Genomic DNA, 21408 nt, shown 5'->3' on the forward strand with positions numbered 1-21408 from the left:
CTCTTAGCAATCTGATGTCGCATGATCTGCAGATATTTGGGAACCCTCCTGCTGCTCTTTGTCTAGACGCTAGGAGCCGATTGCGTCCTTCGAGATGGGAAAAATTATTTCATCGGGACACCAGACGCAAAATTTACATACGGAGTCCAGTGTGCATATGCCACGTGGCAAGTGGGCCCCACCCCTCTAAAAAATCTTACCCAACCAGTGTATTACAGTGGAGCCCACATGCCACGTGGCAAATGCCTACTAGACTCCGGACGCAAATTTGCATCCGGTGTCATGATGGAATAATCTCTCCCGAGACAGACAGTTTCGGCGACGAGCTTTGATGACAAACCTCAGGGGAAGGGGGATTGAGACTCGCGAGGGAGAATGGGTAGGAAGGAGAAAACAGGTTTTTACTGGTTTTAGAATTTTAAAAATAGTAGTGTACAAATAAAAAACAAAAAATAGAAATAAAATTAAAAATACATAGCCAAACACTATTTCTTTGTTTATTTCCTTTTTTTATTTAAAAAAAAAAAAATTATCCCAAACAGCCCCTCACGCTCCATTTGGAAGAGTTTTTACACTAATTTCCATTCTACAGAAAGTAAAAAATTTTGTTTGGCTGCTTACATGCGTAACACCTGAAACATTGCTATTTACAAATCTAGCACCCTCATTCATACATTTTTTTCAAATTCTCACTAAAATAGCAAAATTCATAATAAAACGTAAACCCATATTTTTCATTTTTATCAAGTTCTCAATGATTTAATTGTGGCACGTGTAAATACATCAGTTCAATAGTTTAAAAATAGCATCTAGATGTAGATTTTGTAAATAGCAATGTTTCAGATGTTATGTTAACAGCCCAATAGAGTGATATTTAAAAAATCATTTTTGAGAATTCTCTGTTTTTTTCTTTCACGAGTCACTGCTATAACTTTAAAACATGGCTTTTTCAAAATATAATTTTCGAGCAAAATTTCATAAAAACTAAAGCTCAAACGGAGCCTCAGTCTTCATTCAATCTGATATTGATCATTTTTTTTTCCAGAAATCTGACAAATTTTGGAATCTCCGGAGTTTTATCAGATAGCATTGGAAATCTAACTGCAATCACTGATATGTGAGAGTACTAAAAAAAAAACTCATCTATTGAATGATAATACAACCCCTTGGCAATTTGACATAACTGTTAGATTATTGGATGCAGTTGGCTGTCTGGAAACAAACTCGCTGGTAAAATTCCACAAATGGGCAATTTGAAGGAGCTGGCTTCCCTGTAAGCTCAATGATTTCAAAATCTTCTCTTCACTATTTAGTTTATCTGACATTTTTTCTCTCCTGTTCAAAGGCACTTGGCCGACAATGAATTTACTGGATCGATCCCATCTTTTCTGGCAAACCTTCCAAATATTAAGGAGATGTAAGTGCCAATTATTATTATTATGATGATGATTTAAATATTTTGGTTTTCTGATGGCTAACAGTTCTTCATATTTGTAATTGGAAGCTTTCTACAAAATAACAAGTTGTCTGGTCCAATACCAGAGAGTCTGAAAAACAGAAGTGGGATTGATCTCCGGTAAGCTTGGACTTGATAATTTTTTGCATTTTTATTGATAACTAGAAATATTTCATGTTGACTTCCTTATTCTTTGTGATTTTTTAATGTAGGATTTCTTCTGCCAATCAACTTGAGATGTAAATAGAAAGAAAACTGCTAACCAGATTTGTTGAACTTTGTAAGTTATTTTTGCCAGTTAAAGTACTTCTGAATTGAGTTGTAACGTTTGTGTTTAAAGGGGAAATGTTTAGTTCGGCTTATAGCAAGGATGATGAAAATATGATAAAATATAAAATTTTTAACTAAAATATGCAGCTTAATTGGTTGTTGGATGGTTTGCTTGTTCATTCTTCTTTGAATGCAATTTATAAGGCTTAGTTATGCTTAGAAAGTGAGACATAAGTAACATAAGTAACAGTAATTGTCATGAAAGTAGAAAGCTTTGCAAGAAAATAGAAGATAATGTGTGAGATACAGCACCTAGAAATTTGTTTTAGGGTTTATATTGTAGTGAATTTAGGTAGATCTAAATTTTGTTATCCGCAGGAGTAAAATCGGAATACATGATTTATTACAACTGCTAAAGCTGTTATCATTAGGCTCTAATAAACATAAAATGGAAGTATAAAATAGCAACATTGTAGGAATTTCCATACAGATTTATGATAGCTAATAATACATTAAAAAAAATTCGGTACACAAATATTTTAAAGTAATTTTATTGAATATTGGTGAGACACAATAATTATATAGATTTAATTTAAAATTATATGCGACTTATTTTCACTTTAAATAAATAAGAGTATATCAAAAAAATTTTAAATCCAGATTGGACGGTCTACTGAGATTATTAGAGCTAGGAGAACAAAACTTAAGATTAAGCGAATGTCAAATAATTAAAAATAAATAAAGTTATATTGGAGATGGCAGTGATGATAGAGAATAATTAACTGCCGTAAAATGTAGTCATGAGAGACAAAGATGGAGCTAATTGTCACGGACCAATAGTCCCACATCGGCTAGTGTAGATCTGAAAAAACAGTATTTAAGTCATGGGCTGCCCACCACACCTAAGGTCTCTTTTGGGAGGTGACAAGTGGTATCATAACAGATTACTGCCTGCCAGGTGTGTAGACTGTCCATGGTCCAGTGGGATCCTCGGTGGAGCCGATCCGTGACGAGGGCGTCACGTGATTGGGTGGAGGAGAATGTCACGAACCAATAGTCTCACATCGGCTAAATATAGAGCCGAAAAAGCAGTATTTAAGTCCTGGGCTGCCCACCACCGCTAAGGGCTCTTTTGGGAGGTGACATAATACTTAGAAAAATGTAATCAGCATTAAAAATTAAGCTTAATTACCAAGGTAATATATATAATAAGGAACAAAAAAAAATCATATAAATTTATCAACTTTATACAAAAGTATGAATAATATTTAATATCAGAACTATTTGTTCTATTGGAAGAATTGGACGATATTGCCTTTAAGCTCATATACTCACCAAAATAGACGGTCTCAATCATTTTTTTGACAAATTAAAAACATGCTAGGTGCCATCTAGAATTAAAATCATATGCCATATACTCTCACAACCATTACTTAATATAAAAAATTTTAATATACCAAACATCCAAAACTTTAAATATAATATTTTGATCGCCTCAACTTAAAATTTTACATTTCAATCGCCCAAAACCTTATTTCTTTTTGAAATAGCTTTGTTAGTCAACCAGTTATATTTAAATTTTTTGAAGATTTTTGGGCGATTGAAATGTAAAATTTTAAGTTTGGGCGGCTAATCATTTATATTTAAATTTTTGAATGACTGGCATATAAAAACCCCTATCAAAAAACGAGACAACTAATTCTTCCAATGATGAATAATTCACCGAAAATGATTTTTTAGAACATTGAAGGCAACTCAAGCAGGATGATGATATATAGCCGTTAGGTTTGAGATCAAATGTGCTTACAACACAGGTAACAAGCGGCGGCCGACCTCACCAAAAAACTGGCACGGAATTTCATATTTATATTAAGAAAAATAACGGAAAATTTTGACTCATTCTGCATTGCCGTAGCCTTCCCTCTGGCAACAGTTGAAGATTAAGCCAGCTAAAAAGATAGGAAAATATCAAGTTAGAGCTCGTGAAATAGCACGAAGAATGTTTTTTATAAGGCAAAAAATCCTCCAATATAAATGCAATGCCAATTTTGGTTCATATAAACACTTGTACAATGAAGGATTAGAATTATTAAATGACTCAAATGAACCTATTATTACCATTATTATTGTTGTTCTTCTTCTTGTTGTTAATGTTATTATTAAATTCGTTGGACACTAACTATCACTTCCTACACCACAAAACAATTAAAAAAAGGTGGGCATTTAAATACATACCACACAATTCTTATATATTTACATATCTAAAACCTAAACACTCATGTTTACATTCATGACACTAAAACCTTTAGCATCGCATCAAAAATACCAATATCACCACTTTTTAAAAGTCAAATGTGAATCATGCATAGGTTTATGACACCAATTTGTTGTAAATGTAAATATCAAAATTTGAGTGTTAGAAATGTAAATGCATAAGAATTGTGTGGTATGTATGTAAATCTCCCTACAAAACAGATCCCTTGTCTGTTGAAAAACTAAACCGCTTTTCTAAAGTGACTTTGTCAACTCCAATTCAATAGTGAACTTCCAGTTACTTACAGATCCACTCCAAAAAGTTCCTCTCAGAACACCAAAGAGGCTTTCACAAGGGTTTTTTCTTGTAGCTCCCTTTCAATCTACGAATTAACACTACAAGAACAACAGGGCTTTATCCCACTAAGGATCTGTTTGGGGCAGCTTAAAATTGCGGAGGCGTTTTTGAAAACGCCGCCTTTGTGTTTGATTCGCACGTTTTTCTTGCTTTGGCCAAAACACCGATTTACAACATTCTATTATTTCTATTAGATGCGGATCGATCCAGCGTTCGACCGAAGCATTTACACCCCTGCCCTCAAACCCGATCCCCCTAGGGCTCTGCCAAAGGAAGCCGCTGCTCTCTGCCGAAGGAAGGCGATGCTAATCCCTGCCGAAGGAAACCGAAGGAAGCCGCTCCTACCTCTCCGCTGCTCATCCCTGCCGAAGGAAGCCGCTAGTCAGCCCATGTCTCTGCACTTGCTACATCCATGTCTATGCACTACTCATCCCATGTAGTTACTTCAAGAACTAATAAAACAAGCACAACTATATTGGCTGCCCTGCCATTCCATGTCTCTGGGCTTCTGGTCCATCCCCATATACTTTTTGATTCGTCAATGTTTAGGATCTTGCATCTGCTTCATACTTCAATTCTGTAGCTTTTAATAATTCATTTTGAAGCACTTGTTGTTTATGCTGTTATGCATCTACTTATATTTAGAATTTTGAAACTTTTTTGTCGAATGGATGCTTTAAATCCTGATTGTCATTGTCCTAATGCTTTGTTGCAATAAAATTTCCTTATTTAATTTTACACTTGAGCGATTTACCTCTGGTTTTTTTTTTTGGTTCATGCTTCACTTACAAATTCCTTTTGTGAGACTGTTGGAAGTAAAATTTAAGTATTAGATATGTAAATACATAGGAATTTGGTGGTATGAATAGGAATTTGGGATATGTAAATACATAGGAATTTGGTGGTATGAGTGTAAAAATGAAAGTTTTGATGTGAGATATGTAAATCCATAAGAATTGAGTGCAAATGATGTAAATGCTCCTTTTTTATGTGTTGGTTTAATATATATTTTTCTCTGCTAGAAATCTGAAATCCTCAAATATCCTCTTACCTGATGGGCAGTCTGTAGATCAGCAAATCAACTGTTCTCAAACATCAGAAACCAAACAGCGTAACAGTTTATTCAGTTCAGGGGCAAAATAGTCATTTATCCATAAAAAACTGCAAATCAGCTGTTCCAAACACACAAACCAAACAGTCAACCAGCTTATTCGGATCAGCTGCTCATCAGAAGCTGGATAAGCTACAGCTACCCCAAACATACCCCAAGTGGGCTTGGCTACATGAATCATTTTTCTTCATTGCGTCCTAACGAGTGTCATATTTTCATTTAATTCTAAAAGATTAAGATCACATTTACATAATAAGCTTGTCTTTTTAGATCTACCTAACATAAGTCGAATCAAAAGCATCCACTCTCCTAAACAGGAGCGTCAGATGTTCAACGTTTAATGTGACCAGGCATCTAAGACGAATGTCTCTAATCTTGTCCGTCACCATAACTACTCCAACTTTATCACAAATATATTCATTTCGTATTTTGTCTCCAAGTGTCAAGCCACTCCAACTAAGTATTCTCATCTCAACAACACTTAACTTTATTTTATGCTTCTCTTTTAAAGACCAGCATTCTGCACCATAGAGCATTGCATTGCATTGCAGGTCTCACCACTATCTTATAAAATTTTCCTTTCAGTCTAAAAGGTACTTTTATATCACACAATAAGTTTGATGCATTCCTCCACTTCAACCAACCAAGTTTTCCCATCTGTACCACCATCACTTTGAACAATAAACTAGAGATATCTAACGTTCACGCCTTTTAATGATTTGATCACCCATAATTACAACTGTCACTAGAACTACTATTACTAAAATTACATTTCATGTATTCAATTTTAGATCTACTCATACAAAAGCCTTTAGACTCCAACGTAAACCTTCATAATTTAAGTTTTTACCGACCTCTTTCTTCAGTCTTATCCACAAGAAAGATATCATTAGCAAAAAGCAAGCACTAAGGTGCATCCTCCTCTAAATGTCCCGTAAAAGCATCCATAACTAAAGCGAAAAGATATAGGCCTAAAGCCAAACCCTGATGTAATCCAACTAAAATAGGAAAATACTTGGTCAATCCTTCATCTGTTCGTACACAAGTAACATCTCTAGCTCTAGTATATATATCTTTAATGACTTGAATATTAGTCATATCAACACCTTTCTTCTCTAGAACTCTCCAAATGACTACATTTAGAAATTTATCATAAGCTTGTTCTAATGAAATTAAAATCATATGTATATCCTCCTTATTCTCCATGTACTTCTCCATCAAACCTCTCCATAAATGTTTAGCTTCCATAGAAAATCTGCTCGGCATAAATCCAGACTGATTATGAGAAGTCTTTGTATTATGTCTTAATCTATGTTCAATTACCCTAAGTATGACACATCAACTTAATTCCTCTATAATTTGCACACTCTGTGCATCCCCTTTATTTTCAAAATTGAAGACCAAAATGCTCTTCTTCGACTCCTCAAACATCTTTTTACTTTTTAAAATAATATTAAAGAGTCTAGTAAACCAAAAAGACTCTCAAATCTCCTACCTATTTCAACACTTCAATTGGGATATTATCATATCCTACTGATTTATCACCCTTAGTTTTCTTTAAAGCCTCATCACTTAATTTTTCAGTAATACGACAAGTAAAAGTAAAATATTTTATTATTACTAACGATATTAAGATCACTAAGGTCAATTGTATTTTCAGGAACATTACTGAAAATTTTATCAAAATAGCTCACCCACCTATATTAAATATTTTTCTCTAAAAAAAACATTTTTTATCTTCATCTTCAATACACTTTACTTAAATTAAATCTTTACTTTTCTTTTCTTTCCTTATAGATGTCACCCTTTTTAGTAGCAATTTATTATAAATATTACTAAAAATAGAATTTTTAATGTCACAAATTGTTCTCTTAGACTTCCTACCGGCAACGTTATATTTTTCTCAGTTCTCTAAGCTTTTACATTTAAACCAATTTTATAACACAATTTCTTAAATTTTATATTTTCTTGCACATTATCATTCAAACACTAACTTTTTTTATTTATAAAAACTTTTCCTTTTTATTCTATAAATATATCTTTTGTCACTTTTTAATGGTGTTTGTTCTCTTATCAGACATGGAATTCGTTTCTTCATGAACATTTCAAATATTAAAATCTTGAAGTTTACTAATAAAAAAAATTTTATTTGCATCTTTTAGGTGCCCTCATCTAATTATAAGACAATGATTCCTTATATTATTAATCTTATAACTTTTCATCTTAAAATCTAAAACTAATAATCGATGTTGAGTACTTAAATTTTTACTTGAATGAAATTTTTACACTCTCGACAATCTTTTTTTCTCATAAGAAAATAATCAATTTGTATTTTATTAGATCCATTCTTATAAGTAATAATATGTTTATCTTTGTTTAATAAAGTATTTGCAATATCAAAATCATATGTTAAATCAAAATCTAATGTAGTTCTACCTTCTTCATTAATCACTTCAAAATAATAGCCACCATGAATAATTCTAAAATTTTTACACTCTCGACGATCTCTTTTTCTCATAAGAAAATAATCATAAGAAAATAATCAATTTCATAAGAAAATAATCAATTTCTGTTTTATTAGATTCATTCTTATAAATAATAATATGTTTATCTTTTTTAATAAAATATTAGCAATAACAAAATCATATGCTATCAAAATCTAGTATGGTTCTACCTCCTTCATTAATCACTTCGAAACAATAGAAACCATGAATAATTCTAAAATCTTCTACCACATTACCAACATGTCCATTTAAATCTCCTCCAATAAATTTTTTTTCTTCAAAAGGTATCATAAGTATTACTCTGGCTAAGTCATTCCAAAAATTTTCTTTTAAATCGATATTTAAACCTGTTTGAGGAGCATACACACTTATGATTTTAAAAATCTAAATATCAACAACAATCTTTAGAGCTATAATTCTATCTTCAATTCTATTAATTTTTACAGCATTATCCTTTTAACTATTATCTATAATTACACCAACATCATTTTTAGTGCGACACCTACATGAATACTAAAGTTTAAAACCTACAGTTTTTAGCCAACTCATTTAGTTTTTTTAATACATAAGACAATTATCTTCCTATGAACCATAATTCACGAATTAACAATGAGGAAAAAAAGGATCTAAAAAATTCAGCAAAGCTTCTTAATGCATTGAGTTCACTCCACTAACAAATATTTTAAATGCAAAATAAATGGAAGAAAAACCAATTAAACATTTTCAAAGTACAAAGAAATAAGAAAGGATGCACTCTATGCAAGAGGTTCCATCTAATGTGGGCTCTCAAGAAAGGTTATTCTAGACAATTATATCCCAACCCAACATTATAGATTAATCATTTTCATATTTTAAGAACATAACCTGCATATTAATTTAACAATAAAGTAACCTAATAACTGCCCCTTGCCTGCCCAATATTTTACTTTATTTCTAAAATGCTTTAAAAATTAATTAACAGGATACTCTAGTGAAAGCAACTAATTACTAATTAATAATTCTGTTTTTGTGTAACATGCTTGAGGTGGATCAGCAATATCATTAACACACAACTTACTGGTTGCAAGCACTGTTGCTCCTGATGCTACTGAAGCTACATCAACTGCTATCATCAAAGCCACTGCATCTAATTATGTAGACCTACAAGGAATAAAAAATTAAAAGGCTAACGGGAACATATTTGCTTGAATAACAATAAAAACATTGCACGTTTTAATTTAAAAATTGCATCACATTTTATGACAAAAAAAAAATTCTTTTAAAAGTGGTTAAGCTTAGTAAACCATTTCATTGGAGCTAAAGTTTAAACATAACAAAGTTAAAACTTACCAAATGGTTTTGACATACCGACCACTAACATAACAATTCTAACTCTTTTAATTGATGAAATTAATTTCAAAGCTTTAAAACTACCGTAAAGAAGATTATTAGCAGATAAAATAATGCCACAATAACCTTAAATGCTGTAGGTTTAATTAAATGGAATACTAGAGCATCTCCATCGACCAACTCATGAGCTATAGAAAAGCCCCTCCAACCAGCACTTAACCCAGTTTTTGGAGCTAAGTAAAGAGTTTGTGTTTCCTCGTCGTCTTCATCAATTAAAGTAAACCATGTATCGCGATTGGGCAGATGAGAGGTGCAAAATTGCTTCGAAAGGCCCTGTTAGAGAAAGTAATAGGTAAATACATAAGAATTCAGTGGTACGTATGTAAATCTACCTAACATTAAATATAAAATCCCGATAGAACTAGAAAAGCAGCAAAAAAGGAGTTTTCTATAATTTTTTTTTTGTTGCAACATTCTCACCAGCCAAAAGCCTCCAGTGACATGAGATATCAGCATTGGCTTAACAAAGCTAGGATGGGTCGGATCGAGCTGTGATTGAAGCTCTAGAGCCTTTTCTGTTGCGTACTCGCGGGCTTCGTCTGAAGCATACACACGATTTGCCAGATCTGTTCTCCTAAACACTCTGAAAATTTAAAGATTGACATGAGGAAATGTGTGGGTTGGAATATGATAGGTAGGTCATCCTCGAATCATTTTATGGATGTTTTCATTATATTCAGAAAGATTTACAAACCTGCGAGGCCGTACAATAATCTCAAAAGAAGGTACCTGCAACACCGATGAGTCTCTTAAAATTTAAATTTTTAAATATTGTTATGAATTAGTTTGAAAAAATTGGCATATGTATGTAGAAGAGTTAAATGAAATCCTTTTACATTTCACTTGCAAGGCATTAATTTTGAGCATTATTTTCTTAAAATAAATAAAAAAACATAAGCTCAAGAAAATTCATGGAAATCTTCTACGATGCACGCGATTTCTAATGAAACCCGTATCAGTAATCCTTTATAACAATTTAAGATGAGCTTAAGTTTAGATATCTAATAGCTAAACTTTAATGTTTACTTTTCTACCACCAAAACCTTTCATATCTGTTGAATCAAAATTTGTCTGTGAATCACACCTAAGGAATGGAGCGTTAGAAAAGGAGAAAAAGGGAGACATAAACAATGGAAATAGTGGTCTCTTCATTAAATGCTTCCCCTCTTTATAAAAAATTGGTGCAATAGTGATATTACATTTTTAGCCCCATTTGGTGAGGGTCTATAATAGGATATTTCTGATATTTTACAAGTGAGGACTTATCGTTCAGTCGCCCTCTGGCTCCGCTGACTAAGCTTAGTTGACTTCGTTGGACTGAGCCAACTCAATCGCTAACCTAGCCTATCTGACTACTTCAATCTCTGCTATGAAGTCTTTGCGTCAGAGAGTGTGATTTCTCGCGCGATCAAGAGAGGATTTGGAGTAATAATCTTTAGGTTCTAGTATTGTACAGAGAAGATTTGAGTGGTGAAATTATATGTACTTTTTCCTTTGCATAATGAATTTTTTATGTGGTATGCATCCGTGATTTTTTCCCGTTTCTCAGGTTTTTCCACAAGAAAATAGCAAATGCACAAGATAAATTCTAATCTATTCTTACAATTGCTTAATCCCATTTATTATTATCTTGTGCATTTATCATATTTACCCTTGAGACTCTTCCACATAAAACTTATGTGTTCTATCAACTTATACCACCATATTAAACTGCTCCACCATTTAGATGAATATCAAGTGGCTGTCAAGATGACATAGATCTTCTCTGGCTTTGGGCTACTAATAAATGTACATGGTTAATGGTTAATGTTATGCTTATATACAGCATATATTCCACATAAATCTAATGAATTTACATATTAAAACCTATATTTTCACATAAATACCTTAGGGGTTTTATGGCAACCGCTTTAACAGCTTTAATAGATCCTGTAAATCTGGATTTATTAAATTCTCTTGTTGGCATGATTTAATGAATCCGGGATTTAAGACAAAACTAAGAAGAAATTGAAAAAAAAAATGGTTTTACAAAATCCTATATTTAAAAATAACCCTTTTTGTCTTACAAGATTTAACTATCCTTAAATCCGTTACCATATAGCCCCTCAGTGTTTGAATCAAATCAAAATATACACATGAAAAGGTGTATTTTGCTTCAAATAAGTTAAGGTTTTTATTTTTTTATGTGATTTAGAAATTAAAATGTTACATAAATATTTAGTGTCTAAACAAGTTCCCAGACACTTCTGGGCAAGAGCTGTACACAACATTTTACCAAAAGCTAAACTCAAACTGCACAGGCTCCCAGAGGTTTAAGACTGATTAATCCTGCTAAAACCCAAGATTTCAAAACTAACATTACCACCATTGAAGCCTTATAAAGCAATGGAACATCTATTTTTTTCACAGGGTTTTAACCAAAAAAAAAAAAAAAATCAAAAGGTTTGTTATAGGATAAAAGAAACAGCAAAACAAAAGTTAATACGACCTCTTTATAGCTTTGCTCGGGCAAATTAGCTATTCGATCAGAGCGTCTGCGAATCACAAATTGCCCCGGAAGCGACTGGGCCTTTCTTTTTAATGGCTTCGCCTGTTTGAATCAAAATCAAGCAAACCAATAAGCCAGAAAGAACAAGCGAGCAAATAAGCAATCGTACTAGAAGCAACACAAAGTTGACAAGGAAGAGGGGAGACTAGATCGATACTGGAGAGGTCTTGGGTGAAACAGCTTCGCGCAGTGCAATGGTTAGGTGGCCGAGGTTAAGCTCCTCCAGCTTTTTCTTGTTCTCTTCCAGCTTCCTACGGCGGACCTCCTCATAAGTGACGCCCCCCCCGCCGCCGCCGCCGTCGCCATCTGCCGCTCACAGGGAACGGAGCAAAAGCAGAGCAGACAAAAATTGAAATGGAAGAGAAGACGAGGGGAGGCGGAGGATCAGCTGCTCCAGGGACCTTTCGACCACTGTACTTTATAGTAGGAAAAAAAAAATTACCTTTGATGATGCCGATGCACAATGGATCCTAGCCGTCGAATTCTTAACACCGTGGATGCAATTCAAATTTCAAATCGACTGAAGATGAAAGGCAGTATGGGCCCCACCGTTTCCCGTCTTTATTAGAAATGATAATGCAAGCTTATATTAATATAATGAATTTATGAAGTTCTTCTATTTCTTGGACCCATTTAATTGCCCTTAATCTAATTTTTGTAAATGGGTTTGATTGAGTGATTAATGAACCTAATTTTATGTAATCATTCAATACTGTGTCGATCAACATGTATTTATTCGTCAATTATCTAAGTTAACACCTTTTATTGGTTAATTAATTGTGCTTTAAGGCTTAATTAAGCCTATGATTATAATATATTGACTATCATTGTAATACATAACTAGTCACTTTAAGATGATAGTTAGCATGCCATTATAAATTCTCATATGATTGTTTCACAAGTCCAAATGATATAGAGTATACAACCTCAATATTTTCCTAAAATTTCAAATTATTTAGACCATATGGAGGATAAATTTTCAAAGAAAACAAAAAAAAGATATTACACTAATAGAGTTATTTTTTCAAAAAATTATATGTACTGATGTAATATTTTAAATTTTATTTTTTTAAAATTATAAGTAGTTTGGCTCTTTACTAGGATAATATATATATTTTTAACATGATTTCATATATATATATATATATATATGCAATTCAACAAGTTAAAGAAACATGGACTTAACTTAATTGGAGTCTCAAGTCGTGGTGCTCTTGTAGACATGCTTATCTCAAACATATGAACTATACAAATTATCATATAAACTAGGTTCTAGTTGTTATAATAAACATAAGTCGATTTAATAGTAGACATATTCTTTTGATGTGTTTGTACTGTTATGTTTGGTTATATGCTATGTTTTAGCAAAATAAGTGTTAAATTTACAGGAATTGTAAGTTGCTTAGCAAAAAAATTATATTAAACTAATAAATATTAAGAGAAAATTCATTTATGCTTATGATGCTCGCTCTAAACTTATATTTATATAATTTTTTTTAAGTAATAAGTTTAATAAATGAGTTATATGTACATATTTTATTATTGTACTCTTAAATGAGAGAACAAATAAGATAACAATCACGAAAAAAAGTTTATGGCTTGTAATTTAAATTTATATATGGTTTCTTAAATCATTTTATCTATATAAATATGAGATTAGGTTTAATACATAATAAAAAAATCACTTGATCAAGTATGAATTTTGATGTAGTTGAATTAAGACTTCCAAAATTAACTTAAAAATGTCCAAACTCCGATTTTAATAAAATTATTATAAAAAAAATATTTTAATGGTATAAACTTAATAGCACTAAAAGTGACTCAATTTAAATCCTGATCACCTTAAATCATGGCTTAAAATGTAATTTAAAAATATTTATATTATTCGAAAAATCTAATAATCATTTAGTTTTATGTTTTTAGAGTAAACATAAGAGTTTTGTTTAGAAAAATCTAATAAATCTAAAACTATATACTTTTAAGATTATTAAGATACTTAAACACTAAAAAATATTTATGATTGAAAGAATCAATGTGTTGAGAAAATTAGGGCGAAGAAAAATAGGAATCGACACAAATCCAGAAGAACACAGAGATTTAACGAGGTTCGGCAAAGATGCCTACGTCCTCGGGAGCAGAGCGGCGACCTCCTTTTCAATATTCAGAAAAGAATACATAATACAAAATTCAACCCTCTCAAAGACCTAGGATTACAAACAGGTCTATTTATAATCCTAGAGTAAGCCCTACAGTAATATGTAATTCCCAAATTACCCCTGTACCGTATAGCCCCAACCCATATAATGTAACTTCCCGATTTGGACAGATTCTTCCGCTCCACTCCGCTCCGCTTCGCTTCGATCCAACGTCTGTCCCAATATGGTATATGAGTCATACCATAACAAATCTCCACCTTGACGAATATTCAGCCCCTTAGGAGAAAAATACCTGTGAGTTACACCTGCACCACTGTGGGTTGGGCCACCATGCTTCTGCTGCGCCCACGCTGATGTCAGCCCACTAAATTCCAAGAGACACACCTCTTTAATTCCAAGAGACTTCTCTTCATTCCAAGAGACTCCAAATTCTGGTATTATGAGGCATACCTAACAATTCTCCACCTTGGCGAATATCCAGCCCTTTAGGAGAAAATCTCCACCTTGCGAATATTCAATCCCTTAGGAGAAAAATCTCGACCTTGCGAATATCTCGCCCTTTAGGAGAAAATCTTCACCTTGCGAATATCCAGCCCCTTAGGAGAAATATCTCCACCTTGCGAACATCCTGCCCCTTAGGAGAAAATCTCCACCTTGCGAATATCCAGCCCCTTAGGAGAAAAATATCATGGAGTTTCTTATGCACAAATGTGGGTTGAAGCACTTTTCTTGTTCGCGCCAACACCTCGGCTAAACTGTTGTCCCGTGAGCCAAACCCTTCGCGAAATACCTCAGCGAAACCACTGTTCGCGAATAATCGCGTCTACTCGCTCGCCAGCACCCTACCGAACTCCACCTGTCGCAAATTCCACCTGCGACGAATTTGCAAACTCCGCTGGTCGAACACCACCAAACTCCTCTGTTTGCAAACGCTCCTGTTCGCGGTAACTGCACACGAACTCCTGTTCGCGAACTCCAGAAGGTTCATGAATTGTTGCGCCTCAAAATCGCGACGCAGCCTCTACCGCGAACTCCCCGAAGCATAACTCGTCGAACTGCCATAGCCCTTTACCCGAACTGCTACGCACCTGTTCGTTCCCGCGAGCCCATCTGTCTTGCGAACAATTTTGATCCTGCAACAAAAACTTTTCTGCAAAAAATTCATCTGCAAAAATCCTTGCTTAGACCTTTTTTTTTTTAAGAGGAAAGAAGAAAAAAGAAATTATTTTTTTTTGAAAAAGAAAATATTTTCCCTTAATTAATTAAGAAATTTTATTTAATTAAATTTGTTTAATTAGGCTTCCCTTAATTAAATGCTTTTACTTCCCTTTCCAATGCAGCAGCCTTCAATTCCCTTTCCAATCAAGCAGGCAGAAGAAATTCCTTTGGAAGCAGCCTTCACCGGAGCCAAAGATGGAATATTCTTCCTTTCTGCGATCCTGTGGCCTCCTTCGGCGCGAAGCTTCCTTTCCAGGCAGCAGACCTTCTGCGCGATGCATCCTGCCCGCAAAGCCCGCCCGCTCCTTTCCTTTTCTGCCTTCTTCTCGTGCGAACCTTCCTTTCTAGCGCCAAATCGGAGCTTCCCTCTGCGCTGCCCTGCGATGCCTCCTGTGCAAAGCTTCCTTGTCGCGTGGATGAACCCCACGCAAACACTTCGCCGAAAACCCGCGCGTTCTTCCTAGTCCCGTCGTGAAGAGCACCTCGCGCAGATCTTGACCCGCAGAAATCTGCGTCCGCGAACTCCTACCTCCTTGATTCCGAACCGAAGCCAGGCAGATCCTTCTCCTTCCAAAATCCCTAAATCGTTTTCTTGCTTCCTGCGCCGCCGCAGTTTTCTTCCTTGCCCTCAAACCTTAGCTCTGATACCACTTGTTGAGAAAATTAGGGCGAAGAAAAATAGGAATCGACACAAATCCAGAAGAACACATAGATTTAACGAGGTTCGGCAAAGATGCCTACGTCATCGGGAGCAGAGTTGCGACCTCCTTTTCAATATTTCCTTTTCAATATAGAATACAAAATTCAACTCTCTGAAAGACCTAGGATTACAAACAGGTCTATTTATAATCCTAGAGTAAGCCCTACAGTAATATGTAATTTCCAAATTACCCCTGTACCGTATAGCCCCAACCCATATAACGTAACTTCCCGATTTGGACAGATTCTTCCGCTCCACTCCGCTCCGCTCCGCTCCGCTTCGATCCAGCGTCTGTCCCGATATGGTATATGAGCCATACCATAACACAATGTAGGCCTGATAATTAAATATTTAGAATTTGAATAAAATTAGTAACAAGTCACCTTAAAAAATTATAAATAAATCATCATTTTGCACATGGAAATGACATTGATGTGAATTTGAAGAGAACTTAGAGGTTTAAAAAATTATAAAACTCTATCAGATATTTGATACTAACAATCATCTCTAGTAATCATTATCATTTGATTATCATTTGCATGATTTTTTTTTCATTTGATTATCATCAACATCTAACTACTATCACTTAATCACTCAGCTTTCGTAAGTTGTTTATCATTATCTAGTCATTATTACCCGAACATCATAGCTAATTTGTTCATGTAATAAACCACCAAGTTTTTAATGTTTAGCATTTACCATCTAATAACTAAAATACATATCTATGAAGTTTGCCATGTTATTCTTTATTTCTCCTTAATAGTTATCAATTTATATAAGTATAAGCTTTCTTGCTCGAGATTTTAACTTTATTTGGGTGATAATAAATATCTAAATCATTATAAATTATCAACTTAAGCCATTACATGTGTCTCAAGTTCATCTCATTATATTTCGAACTCTTTTGATCAATGGAGGCCTCGCAATGAACAACATAAATATGACTTCATATCTTTTTTCAAAATATCTATAGTTAGCTTCAATACACGAGTAAGAAAAACTTTATCACACGCTTTAAGATATCTAAAGGAATAAGCTCTCACATTATAGTATTATAACCTAACCATTAATATAAAGCATCCTTATAATGTTCAAATCTTTTAGTGGTAAAAGGAAAGCATATGATAAGAGCTAACAATATATTTATTAAACTTTCAAAAACTCTGCTCACAGGAATCAAACCATTCAATTTAATATACTTCTTAGTCATTAAATGAAAACTTGCTTTATCGATTGAAATACCAGTTGATATTTTCAACGGATTTTTTCTTGGTTGATTTACTAGTTAAATTTCCAGCATTAAATTAACGGCTCAATGGCCGATTAAAGTTGTAGTCAGTTTAATGAATCAACTAAAAATGGCTGATATTTTTAGTCGATGAGTGAAATACTTAAAGTTGACTGGTTTACTGATTGAATTCAACCAATAAAAGTTTATAGTCAAATTTTCTGTCAATAATCCGACAAAACTCTTAATTTCTTTGAACCCAAAGGCCTAAAACCTCTCTTCTTCTCTTCCTCCCTCTCTGGTTCTCCCTCGAAGGGCAACAGTTTCACCCAAATTTCCTTCCATAATGGCAAGGATCTCAGTGGCAGTGGTGATTCGACCGGACTTAGCGGAGGCTCGGTGTCACTCTTAGCGATGACAGGTGAGGAATAAAACAACTCATTTTTTGTTTGGAATAATTTATATTAAACGCTTTAGATTTAGGTTAGGTTGAATTTACTTATAATCTTAACTAAACACTGATGTTCTGGTGAACAATTCATTAAAATTTCATGATTGTTTATGTCGTGGTTCAATTATTATGAAATTTTGAAGTTTGTGTTAGGTTAGGAGTTAAAATTATTTAAGATTTTATTTTTATTAACATATTTTTTTAAGTTAATTATTATTTTAATTAGGTATTCTCAAACCCTAATTACGTCGCTAATGTCCTAAGTGGATTATGCATAGGAAATACTCAAACTGATTTTGAAATTTAAGTTTATAATTATGAAGTAAAAGTTTGAGCATGAAATTATTGAATTTTTTAAATATGATAATTAAAAACGCTTTATATTTAAAAAAAAAAATTTGATATGATGTTTAATGTGATTTGATAAGAAAATTCCTTATAAAAAACCTCACATAATAATACAATGATTCTATTAGGTCATTAGCTAACTTTAGTTGAATAATTATTTTGTCTACACCTTTTTGGGATGTATAGTTGATAATTCTCATTTGTTATGGGTATATAGTATAAAAATATACAATAGATCTTGACTCTAATTAATATAATTTCTTCTCAATAGTCTATAATTAGGTTTCATCGATATGGATCAAACCCTCCTATACTTTTTCTTGTGAACTCACAAGTAGCCAATTATGATTGGTATGCTAGTAGTAAGAGGCTAAACATCTTAAGATAGTGTGCTTTAGCTTTTCATATGTCATACACACACATACATACACATCACTGTCAAATCACGAGCAAACGAGTCAAGCCGACTCTGGTTTGAGCTTAAATTGTTAACTCATGCATCATGATAACAACATTGTAATGATATTGATCCTATAAGACTAACTTTTCAATCATAGTTTTGTGTGAATGATTTGCTAGCTAAACAAAAGGGGCCTATGGAGAGATTTTCTTAAGCATTTTTTTATACCGTTGCACGATGGTATTGAGATAACACATGAATATCTATACCATCTTCTAAGTGTGGTAAATGGGTTTGATTGAGTGTTTAATGAATCTAAATTCATGCAATCATTCAAATTTTTTTTTGATCAACATGTTATATCATGAATTATTTGAGCTAACACTTTTATTTGTTAATAAATCAAGCATTAAGGTATAATCAGTCTTATGATTATATTTTGTTGACTATCATTGTCATCAATAACTACTCATTTTAAGATGACAATTAGCATGCCATAAAAAATTCTCATATTATTGTTGCACAATTCTAAGTAATATAGAGTATACAACCTTAACTGTTTATTAAAAAGTCAAATTATTTAGGCCATAATTGAGGATAGCTTTTGAAAAAAAAAAACACTTCAAAACTAAGACTTACTTTTTGAAAACTTATATGCACTTATGTATTATTTTAAATGTTGTCCTTTAGAATTATAAGTAAATTTTACTTTTAAAGATATTTTTTTTTACAAGTTGATAAGTTGAAGAATTATGAATTTAGTTTAATTAGGGTTTAAAGTTATGGTGTTCTTATAAACCGTCTTATCTCAAACATACGAGATACCCAAATTATCATATTAACCATGTTCTCGGTGGTATAATAAACAACACTTGATTTGATTTAGTATAAAGTATCACATAATTAGTTTTTGTTCTATTCTTGTGATGTTTTATACTATTATATTTGGTTATAAGCTATGTATTAGCTTATATTTACATGCACTAAGGTAGACATATAGTAAGTGCTACAATACTTTTAAAGGAATTGTAAGCTCATTAGCAAAAAAAACTATGTTAAACTAATAAACATTGAGATAATATCCTTTTTTGCTTATGTTGCTCACTTGCACTAATGTTTATATAATTATTTTAATTAACAGGGTTTAATAAATGAGGTACATGTATATATTCAATGTACTCTTAAATGAAAGAACAAATAAGATAACAATCAAATAAAAATTTTATGGCTAGTAATTGTCATGTGCTTACTATATATGTATATAATTGAGATAAAGATTAATACATAAGAAAAAAATCACTTGATCAAGTATGAATCTTAAGGTAGTTGAATTAAAACTTTCAAAACTAAATTAAAAATATCTAAACTCTTTTTTTAATAAAACAATTATAATAAATGATTTAATGATACAAACAATACAACACCAAAAGTGACTCAATTTGAATCCCAATGAGCCTAAATAATGGCTAAAAAGATAATTTAAAACTATTTATATTATTTGAAAAATCACAATCATTTATGTGCTTATAGTGAACATGAGCATCTTTCTTAGAAAAATCTAACAAATCTAAAATTATATAACTTTAATGTCATTAAGATATTTAATGCGAAAAAAAGAGCCATGATTAAGGGAATCAACTTGAACCATATATTAATATATTTAGAATTTGAATAAAATTAGTAACATATGACCCAAAAAAATATGAAAGTGACGTTGATCTGAATTCGGGTCAATTTTTGACGCCACTATTGAATATACAATAAATTTCTCACTTATCATTTTATTATGCCCCAAATTTGAAAGGTAGTATAACTTCATAAGGCACAATATGATTGAAAAAAAAAATTAATATTTGAGTCTTTATAAACTTTTTTATCGCATGAAGTATTGCTTGAATATATTTCGTTGGGATATGGGGTGATGCCAGTAAAAGAAAGTATTTTCGGTCGAGATGTGTGCCTTGCAACCGATAAGGCTATCAAAATGACCCATTGTTCGTGAACAACTCGTGTTCAATTCGTTCGTTAAGTTAACGAGCCGAACACAAACATTTTTTTTATTCTCGATATATAAATGAGCTGAACACGAACAACAATTTATTCGTTTGTGCTCGGTCGTTTTGACTCGAAATACTACTCATCAATTATATGTGTGTGTGTGTGTGTATAATTTAATTAACTACAAGGCTACAAAAATTTATAATCAATTAAAATTATTAATTAAAAAAATATAATAAAAATATATTAAATTATATTTAAATGATATCTTAATGTAAATAATAAGATTTAAATCTTGCTCCAACCCTTAATATCTTACGACAACATGATTAGAATTGTCGAAACGACTTTTTGTTTCTGAACTGCTCGTGTTCAGTAAATCAGCCAAATAGGAATACTTTTTGTGTCAATATAAACAAGTCAGAACACCAACATTAATTTTTTTAAAGAGTCAAATATAAGCTTGAGTCTGTAATTGCCGTGTTCGGACCGTTACACCCTGGCAACAGACATATAAACCCATACATTAGTCGCGCTCGTAATTCGTTCCGTTCCCGGTTACGCAACCCTGTCTAGAATCAGCTATCGTATTCCAGGAAAAATAAAAATAAAAAAAATACTTTCCCTGTCTTCTTCTTTCTAACCCTCTGGACCCTCTTCGTCATCCATTCGGGACCCCTGGAGCTTGAGGTATGGAATCAACGCCGGTGAATTGGGAGGCTTTGGATTCCCTTGTCACAAGTTTTGCCAAATCTGACCACCTCATCGAAGACTCCTCCGGACTGTCTTCCCCCTCCTCTCCTTCCTCTTCTTCCTCTTACCAGTATCGCCTTCTCATCCGTCAGATCCGCCGAAGCATCGAAGCAGGTGACGTCGATGGCGCTGTTTGTTTACTTCGGGAGCACGTGCCGGTGGTGCTAGAGGACCACCGGATACTCTTTCGGCTTCAGAAGCAAGTAAGCCCTTCTTCGCACGGTGATGATGCTTCGGCGGCAGAGGATTGACTTTTGTCTTGTTTGT

At 33.1% G+C, this 21408-nt stretch overlaps 3 protein-coding genes across 5 annotated transcripts in view; 2 read left to right on the forward strand and 1 right to left on the reverse strand.

The window, feature by feature from the left end:
- The window catches only part of LOC110032125 (receptor-like protein kinase At3g21340), a 17537-nt gene extending 12686 nt beyond the window's left edge, over positions 1-4851 (forward strand). The window contains exons 6-11 of one of the 3 annotated variants that reach the window (XM_020735648.1): positions 1046-1117; positions 1205-1273; positions 1346-1417; positions 1505-1576; positions 1669-1736; positions 4532-4851. In XM_020735648.1, the coding sequence (XP_020591307.1) occupies positions 1046-1117; positions 1205-1273; positions 1346-1417; positions 1505-1576; positions 1669-1699 (316 nt within the window). In that variant the 3' untranslated portion in view covers positions 1700-1736; positions 4532-4851. Of the gene's footprint in view, positions 1-1045; positions 1118-1204; positions 1274-1345; positions 1418-1504; positions 1577-1668; positions 1891-4531 lie in introns of those variants that run through there. The other 2 variants (XM_020735647.1, XM_020735649.1) reach the window with 2 other exon arrangements.
- Positions 3425-21057, reverse strand: LOC110032092 (B3 domain-containing protein Os06g0194400-like). The gene is made up of 10 exons (XM_020735605.1): positions 21033-21057; positions 15369-15653; positions 15134-15178; positions 12047-12195; positions 11830-11931; positions 10036-10070; positions 9762-9924; positions 9408-9614; positions 9010-9092; positions 3425-3675 (listed from the first exon to the last, which is right to left on the reverse strand). The coding sequence occupies exons 1-9, from the start codon at positions 21055-21057 to the stop codon at positions 9051-9053; spliced, it is 1053 nt and encodes a 350-aa protein (XP_020591264.1). The 3' UTR covers positions 3425-3675; positions 9010-9050.
- LOC110032108 overlaps positions 20948-21408 on the forward strand; it is a 38327-nt gene continuing 37866 nt past the window's right edge. The window contains exon 1 of the mRNA XM_020735624.1: positions 20948-21344. Coding sequence (XP_020591283.1) covers positions 21081-21344 — 264 coding nt within the window. The 5' untranslated portion in view covers positions 20948-21080. The remainder of the gene's footprint in view (positions 21345-21408) is intronic.

Source organism: Phalaenopsis equestris, unplaced genomic scaffold (assembly GCF_001263595.1).
Source record: "Phalaenopsis equestris unplaced genomic scaffold, ASM126359v1 Scaffold000878, whole genome shotgun sequence".
In the NCBI taxonomy this organism is placed as follows: domain Eukaryota; kingdom Viridiplantae; phylum Streptophyta; class Magnoliopsida; order Asparagales; family Orchidaceae; genus Phalaenopsis; species Phalaenopsis equestris.